This window comes from Trichosurus vulpecula, chromosome 2 (assembly GCF_011100635.1).
Source record: "Trichosurus vulpecula isolate mTriVul1 chromosome 2, mTriVul1.pri, whole genome shotgun sequence".
In the NCBI taxonomy this organism is placed as follows: domain Eukaryota; kingdom Metazoa; phylum Chordata; class Mammalia; order Diprotodontia; family Phalangeridae; genus Trichosurus; species Trichosurus vulpecula.
The window spans coordinates 168174413-168183362 of NC_050574.1; the positions used below are offsets into that span (position 1 = coordinate 168174413).

At 37.7% G+C, this 8950-nt stretch overlaps 1 protein-coding gene across 1 annotated transcript; it reads left to right on the forward strand.

Annotated features, from left to right (window-relative positions):
- Window positions 1–957: 957 nt before the first annotated feature.
- Window positions 958–4008, forward strand: LOC118836849 (mitochondrial intermembrane space import and assembly protein 40-like). The gene is made up of 2 exons (XM_036743991.1): window positions 958–1030; window positions 3632–4008. Exons 1-2 carry the CDS (start codon window positions 958–960, stop codon window positions 4006–4008), a joined length of 450 nt encoding a protein of 149 aa, XP_036599886.1.
- The last annotated feature ends 4942 nt before the right edge of the window (window positions 4009–8950 follow it).

The window sequence follows — 8950 nt, forward strand, 5'->3', positions numbered from 1 at the left end:
ACAAAAGTAACAAAGGGGGAAGAAAAAAAGTCATTATAAGGAAATCATCACAGATAAACTAGCAAAGTCATTAAAGAGGCAAATAATCCGAAATACTCTTAATAGAATGAAGTTCGATGGGGTAAATGAACTGGGGAACAAATCTTTCTATGGAAATATAGTTCTGTAAGAACTACAAAAACCAAAGAAAGGTTAATAGAATGGTGACATGAATCTCCAGAATATTTGAAAAGTCTAATAACGTGAAAGTAGGAAATGATAAGGAGAAAAATCAGAGATGTTAATGAGAATTAAGTGGAAAATCATTTAAAAACAATGAATGCCCTGAGAAAGAAAATAAAGGAGACAAAACTCAAAACTTTAAAAATGGGTTTGAGTAAATTCAAAAGACAGAATATTCTCATTTATAAAGAGTAAGAAGAATAAGTGTCCTTTAAATAATACTGTTATGTCCTAGGTAGTCAATTATCTTGCCTACCCATTGTCTTGTTTCTTTTATTACTTTAATCTACCAGAAGGCATTATTGGACACTATGCTGATCTTGTTCAATAGAAAATAGAAAAAAAAAAAACAACTTTCACTGGCCAGTCCCACATTCACTGATGAAGGTGCTCTAACCAGCATCTAGAAGCACTTAGGGGGAAGCAGAACCAAGATGGCTCTGTGAAAGGAAGGAACTAATGGAGTTCTCTCACATCCTGTCAGATACATCTAAAAAAGTGAGTCTGAGCTGATTTGAGAGAGTAGAAGCCACTAGTAGACTGAGAGGGGCAGGAGCTCCCAGCACGCAGAATGACACCAGACACAACAACTGGTAACAGCAGAGGAATCCAGCCAGTGCTCAGTCTCTGGGAGAGCAAAACACTGGAGCAGGAGTGGCCCCAGGGCGGAAGTGCTGGCTACCATTGTGATGGAGCCCCAGGCCTCTCAGCCTAGGACAGGAGTCTGTCTGACGTATGGGAGACAGCAGTGCAGAGCCTGTGGCTGTGGGAGCAACTACCTCAGAGACTTCCAGCCCACAGCCTAAAGGTTTGAAACTTGCCTTCTTGAACTTCTGGAAGCCATGATGGCCAGGTAAAATGGCTCTCATCCCTCCCTTGAATAAACCCAGAGAATACGACCACAGGAGAAACTGAGGAGCCAGAAGTGGGGCTTCAGTAGCCTTTTAGTGAGAGAAGTTGGGGAGAGGGCCCTTCTTTTAGTGGCAGAAGGAGACTAGGGCAGGAAGAGAGGTGTCCCAGCAGGCCCCACCTCAGCAGAACAATAAGAATTACTGAGCTCCGGGGGGTGGAGCAAGCAAACATCAACACCAGGACCACAGACATGCCAGGGGAAGTGGCAGACACCAGCACAGGCAACAGCTGAGACCACCTGTGCTGTAGAGCAGTCCCAGGAAAAAGGAGACTTCCAGCAGCTAGATCACCCATCCCCTACACCTCAAGAAACCAGAGGCCATAGCATACAAAGCCAGTAATCAGGCCCAGAGATACCAACACAAGAAGCTTGGGACAGAGCCCCCTGAGCCCCAGAAGCAGAGATCCACTTTAGAAGCCAGGAGGAAAAAAAAAAACATGAAAAACCACACTAAAAAGCCAAAGACCATTGAATCCTATTATGGAGACAGGGAAGGTCAAAATACCAATTCAGAAGAGGACAGCATGGACAGCATACCCATTATACCCTCAAAAGGGAATGTGAACTGGTCTTCAGCCCAAAAAACATTCCTGGAAGAACTCAAGGAGGACTTTAAAAACCAAATTAGAGAGGTAAAAGAAAAAATGGAAAAAAAATTCATTGATGAAAACAAATATTTAAAAAGTAAAATTGGCAAAATGGTTAAGGAGAATCAGAATATAAATGGAAAAAATGTCTCATTGAAAAGTAAAATCAACCAAATTGTAAAGGAGATAGAGAAGCTACAGGAAGAAAACAATACAACAAAAATTAGAATTGGGCAAGTAGAAGCTAATGACTCTATGAGACATCAAGAATCAGTCAAATAAAATCTAAAGAATGAAAAAAATAGAAGAAAACATGAAATATCTGATTGGAAAAAACAACTGACATGGAAAATAGATCCAGGAGAGGCAATATAAGAATTATTGGTCTACTGGAAAGCCACAATGAAAAAAGAGCCTGGACAGTATCTTCCAAGAAATCATCAAGGATAACTGCCCCATGGTCCTAGAACCGGAGGGTTAGGGTTATCGAAAGTCATCGAAAGAATCCACCTATCACCCCCTGAAAGAGATCCCAAATTGAAAAATCCAAGAAATGTTATGGCCAAATCCCAGAATTATCAGGTCAAGAAGAAGCAGCGAGAAAGGAACAATTCAAATATCACCGAACTACAGTCAGGATCATGCAGGATCTTTCAGCTTCTACATTAAATGAGAGGAGAAATTGGAATATGATATTCCAAAAGGCAAAGGAGCTTGTACTACAACCAAAGATCCACTAACCAGCAAGACTGAGCATAATTTTTCAAGCAAGGAGGTGTGAACATTCAATGAAATAAGGGAATTCCAGACCTTCCTGATGAAAAGGCTAGAGCTCAGTGGAAAATTTGATCTTCAAATACAAATCCAAGAGAAATATAAAAACATAAACAGGGGAAAAACCCTTGTTAATCAATAAGGCAAATTATTTACATCCTTATATAGGTTCATATTGTTTTATATATGTTATATATATATATATATATATATATATATATATATATATATATGTCAATCTTGAGAATAGTACAGTTATTATGACAATTGAAAGGGATATACATAGACTGTGGGTGTCAGTATATAATAACTAATATAATGATAAAAACATAATTAAGAGATACAAGGGATGGTTCTGGGAGAAGAGGTAAAGAGGTAGTAGAAAAGGGTAAATTACATTGCATGAAGAGGCACAAAAACTTATTATAGTAGAGGGACAGAAGGGAGAGAGAAGAGCAGTATTTGAGCCTTACTTTCATCAGATTTGGTTCAAGAAGGGAATAACATATTCTGATAAGTAAAGAAATCAAACCTGTCCTATAGGCAGTAGGAGGGGAAGGGGAAAGAAAAGGGCAGAGGGTGGTCAGAAGGGAGGGAAGAAGTAGCAAGGGGAAAAAGGTAAGATAAGGGAGGGGAATCAAGAGGGAGGTTAAACTGAAGAAGGCAGTGGTCTAAATCAAAACTCTTTTGAGGAGTGGAAAGGAGAAGGGAGAAATAAAATCATAAACAGGGGTGAAATAGGATGGAGAAAAAGACACAGCTTGTAATCATAACTGTGAATGTGAATGGGATGAACTCTCTCATAAAGTGGAGGTAGATAGAATAGATTAAAAGCCATAATCCTACAATATGCTGTTCACAAGAAACACATTTGAAACAGGTGGATACACACAGGGTAAAGGTAAAAGGCTGGAGTAGAATATATTATGCTTCAGCTAAAGTAAAAAAAGCAGGGGTAGCAATCTTCATCTCAGGCCAAGCAAAAGCAAAGATAGATCTCATTAAAAGAGATAAGGAAGGACACTATTTCCTGCTAAAAGCCACCATAGACAATGAAGCAATATCATTATTTAACATATATGTACTGAGTGGTATAGCATGCAAATTCTTAGAGGAGAAGTTAAGGGATTTACAGGAAGAAATGGACAGTCAAACAACACTGAGCTGGTAGCCAATGACCCCAATGATCCCGATGAAGAACACAGTTTGATACCACCCAATGAAAACATTAATTGGAACTGCCCATGTTTTGGGGGAATGGCCAGTGGTCCCTGTGGAGAACAGTTCAAGTCAGCCTTCTCCTGTTTCCATTACAGCATGGAGGAAGTCAAAAGTTCAGACTATGTGGATCAGTTCCGGGCCATGCAAGAATGCATGCAGAAGTATCGACACTTCTATCCCCAGGACGAGGATGAAGAAGAGAAAGTGAGAGAGGATGTGGAGGGGGCCACACCAATGGCCATGGCCACAGCCACTGAGGCATCTCTGACCAAAGAGGAGGGCTCCAGCTAATGAAAATGGATGAGGGTGCCATCTCCTGCATTTGCACCTTTCAGAGAGGCATGGAACTCATGCAAAATGACTCTCTGGGAGTCTTCACAGAAAGTCTCTTAGCTTTTCATGTTTTGTGCACTCTATATGAAATAACTTATTTTGATGGGCAGGGGCCTCAACTCTGTGACACAAACACTGAAAAAATGGGAAAAAACCTCCCCCTCTCTGAACTTGATAATCTAACCTCAAAATAAACAAGAAAAACATTAAGGAGGTGAATAGAATTTTAGAAAAGGCAGATATGATAGACTTCTGGAGAAAACTGAATGGGGATAAAAAGGAATACACTTTTTTCACAGCAGTACATGGCACATACTCAAAAATTGACCATGTACTAGGGCACAAAAACCTCACAGTCTAGTGCAGAAAGGCAGAAGTAGTCAAAGCATTCTTTTCAGATCATGATGCAATAAAGATTATTTGTAGCAAAGGACCATTGAAAAATAAACTAAAAATTAATTGGAAACTAAATAATCTAATCTTAAAGAATGAGTGGGCCTGGGGCAGCTAGGTGGCACACTGAATAGACCACTGGCCCTGGAGTCAGACAGACCTGAGTTCAAATCTGGCCTCAAACACTTGATACACTTACTAGATTTGTGACTTTGGGCAAGTCACTTAACCCCAGTTGCCCTACCTTCACCCCCTAAAAAATTAAAAAAACAAAGAATGAGTGGGCCAAAGAACAAATCGTAGAACCAATTAATAACTTCATTCAAGAGAATGATAATAATGAGACAACATACCAAAATTTATGGGATGCAGCAAAAGCAGTTCTTAGAGAAAGTTTTATATCTCTAAATGCTTACATGAATAAAATAGATAAAAAAGGAGATCAATGATATGGACATGCAACTTGAAAAGCTAGAAAAAGAACAAATTGAAAATCTCCAATTAAATACCAAATTAGAAATACTGAAAATCAAAGGAGAGATTAATAAAATTGAAATCAAGAAAACTATTAAATTAATAAATAAAATTAAGAGCTGATTTTATGAAAAAAACAAAAAAATTGATAAACCTTTGGTCAATTTGATTAAAAAAAAAAGAAAGAAGAAAACCAAATTACCAGCATCAAAAATGAAGAGGGTGAACTTCACCTCCAATGAAGAGGAAATTAAAACAATAATTAAGAATTATTTTGCCCAATTGTATGCCCATAAATTGGACAACCTTAGCAAAACGAATGAATATTTACAAAAATATAAATTGCCCAGGTTAACAGAAGGAGAAGTAAAATACCTAAATAATCCCATCTCAGAAAAAGAAATTGAACAAGCCATCAATGAACTGCCTAGGAAAAAATCTCCAAGGCCAGATGGTTTTACATGTGAATTCTATTAAACATTTAAAGAACAATTAATTCCTATACTTTATAGACTATTTGGGAAAATAGGTGAAGAAGGAGTTCTATCAAATTCTTTTTATGACACAAATATGTTACTAATACCCAAACCAGGAAGAGTCAAAACAGAGAAAGAAAATTATAGATCAATTTCCCTAATGAATATTGATGCAAAAATTTTAAATAAAATATTAGCAAAAAGATTGCAGCAACTTATCATGAGAATAATACACTATGATCAGGTAGGATTTATTCCAGGAATGCAAGGCTGATTCAATATTAGGAAAACTATCAGCATAATTGATCATATCAACAACAAAAGTAGCAGAAACCATATGATCATCTCAATAGATGCGGAAAAAGCCTTTGACAAAATACAACACCCATTCCTATTAAAAACATTAGAAGCATAGGAATAAATGGAACCTTCCTTAAAATTATAAATAGTATCTACGTAAAACCATCAACAAGCATTATATGTAAAGGGGGTAATACTGATGCATTCCCAATAAGATCAGGGGTGAAACAAGGATGTCTATTATCACCCTTATTCAATTTGGTGCTAGAAATGTTAGTTGTAGCAATAAGAGAAGAAAAAGGAATTGAAGGAATTAGAATAGGTAAAGAAGAAACTAAATTATCACTTCTTGCAGATGATATGATGATTTGCTTAGAGAATCCTAGAGAATCAAGTAAAAAAACTACTTGAAATAATAAACAATTTTAGCAACACTGCAGGATATAAAATAAACCCACATAAATCCTGGGCATTCCTGTACGTTACTAACAAAGCCCAGCAGCAAGAGAGAGAAAGAGAAATTCCATTTAAAGTTACTGTAGATACTATAAAATGTTTGGGAGTCTATCTGCCAAGACAGACCCAGGGCCTGTATGAACATAATTATGAAACACTTTTCACACAAATAAAGTCAGATCTAAATAAATGGAAAAACATCAGTTGCTCGTGGTTAGTCCTAGCTAATATAATAAAAATGACAATTTTACTTAAATTAATTTACTTATGCAGTGCCATAGCAATCGAACTACCAAAATTATTTTACAGAGCTGGATAAAATAATAACAAAATTCATCTGGAAGAACAAAAGTTCCAGAATATCTAGGGAACTAATGAAAGGAAATGCTAGGGAAGGTGGCCTAGCCATACCAGATATTAAATGTACTATAAAGCAGCAGTCGTCAAAACTACTTGGTACTGGCTAAGAAACAGAGTGGTGGATCAGTGGAATAGGCTAGGTACATGAGACGCAGTAGTCAAAGACTATAGCAAGCTACTCTTTGATAAACCCAAAGAATCCAGCTTTTGGGCTAAAAATTCACTATTTCACAAAAACTGCTGGGAAAATTGGAAAATGGTAGGGCAGAAGCTGGGTATAGACCAATATCTTACACCATATACCAAAATAAAGTCAAAATAGGTTCATGATTTGAGAATAAAGGCTGATACTATAAGCAATTTGGGAGAGCAAGGAATAGTTTACCTATCAGATTTATGGGAAAGGAAAGAATTCATTACACAACAAGAGATAGAGAGCATTACAAAATGCAAAATGGATAATTTCAATTATGTTAAATTGAAAAGTTTTTGCATAAAAAAGCCAATGCAACAAAGATTAGGAGGAAAGGAAAAATTGGGAGAAAATCTTTACAACCAGTGTCTCTGATAAAGGCCTCATCTCTAAAATATACAGGGAACTGAGCCAAATTTATAGGAATACAGGTCATTCCCCAATTGAGAAATGGTCAAAAGATAAGAACAGGCTGTATTCAGAAGAAGAAATTAAAGATATCTATAGGCATATGAAAAAATGCTCTAAATCACTATTGATTAGAGAAATGCAAATCAAAACAACTCTTAGGTAGTCTACATCTCCTGTCAGATTGGCTAACATGACAAAACAGGAAAATGATAAATGCTGGAGAGGATGTGGGAAAATTGGAGCACTGCTTCATTGTTGGTGGAGTTGTGAACTGATCCAGCCATTCTGGAGAGCAATTTGGAACTATGCCCAAAGGGCAATAAAAATGTGCATACCCTTTGACCCAACCATACCACTTCTAGGGTTGTATCCTAAAGAGATCACACAGGTGGGAAGGGGACCCATATGTACAAAGATATTTATAGCAGCTCTTTGTGGTACCAAAGAACTAGAAATCAAGGGGATACCCTTCTATTGGGGAATGTCTAAACAAGTTGTGGTATATGAATGTAATGGAATACTATTGTGCTATAAGAAATGGGAAAGATATGGACTTCATAATAACCTGGAAAGATCTACATAATATAATGCTGAGTGAGTGGAGCAGAACCAGGAGAACATTATGCGCAACCACAGATGTATTGATTCTGTGATGACTAACCTTGATAGACTTGGCTCTTCTCAGAAATACAAGGTTCAAAGACAACTCCAAAGGACTAATGATGGAAAGAGCTATCTACATCCAGAGAAAGAATTATGGAGTCTGAATGCAGGTTGTGGCAAACTATTTGCTCTCCTTTGTTTTCTCTCTTTTATTTTGGTTTTATTTTTTCTTCTCTCTTATGATTCATCCCATTGGTCATAAGTCTTCTTTCCAACTTGACTATTGTGTAGATAAGTTTAATGTGAAGTTATATGTACAAGATATATTGGATCCCATGCCATCTTGGGGGGAAGGAGGGAGGGGAGGGAGGAGAAGAAGATGGGGAACTCAAAATCATGTGGAACTGAGTGTTGTAAACTAAAAATAAAAAAATCTTATTTAAAAAGAAAAGAAGCACTTAGGGGAAATACCAAACTCTCTTTGACTCTCAAAGAGGTGCTACGTTCCTACCATCTAGAACCATAGAGCTCATTAGTATAGGGATGTAGTCAGGGTGGGGAACCTGCAGCTTTAAGGCCAGGTGTGGCTCTCTAGGTCCTCAAGTGTGGCCTTTGGCTGAATCGAAACAGAAAATGCAAAGAAACTCTTGGTTCATCAAGTAATTTAAAAAGCAACCAAAAGACTTTGTCTGGAAATATAAGCTGTTGATATAGAACTTCACAACTGGGAGTTCTTTATAGCTTGGACCAAGATGGCCTTCATACTGTCCCCCCTATTGAGATAGGAACTACCTTAGTTTCTGAATCTTATAGAAAATATTCCCTTAATGGAGAATATTGAGGGGTTTACCTAACAGTCTAGTAAAATCTTGACATGCTCTTGGGGGCCAAAGCTACCAGTAACCAGATATGTTGGCTCAGAAAGGGGCAGGAGACCATAGTGAAATATATCAACTCCTTTAGGAATCTCAAGCAATGTATGCCTTGGACTTGCTGATTTGGACAATATTTGGAAAGATTTTTTCAGTCCTATTTAAGTTGAATTTCCTCTGGTGGAGGTAGTAACATGTCTCCCTTCATTCTTTCAAAATGTGTTCAAAAAGTCACTGCTAACAGTTTCTGCTTTCGGTCGCGCCGCAGGCCAGAGCTGGCAGTCGTCTCCCCACCGCCCCTGCCCCACACACCCACCCTTCAGCTGCTTTAGTCGAAAACTCCTTTCCTTACAAAGACAACT

What these genes read in the sequence shown, in the direction of transcription:
- LOC118836849 (XM_036743991.1), top strand. Translation starts at nt 958, where the DNA reads ATGGGAGACAGCAGTGCAGAGCCTGTGGCTGTGGGAGCAACTACCTCA. An exon ending in TTCCAGCCCACAGCCTAAAG is followed by an intron (nt 1,031 to 3,631) that starts GTTTGAAACTTG and finishes AGGGATTTACAG; the next exon opens with GAAGAAATGGACAGTCAAAC.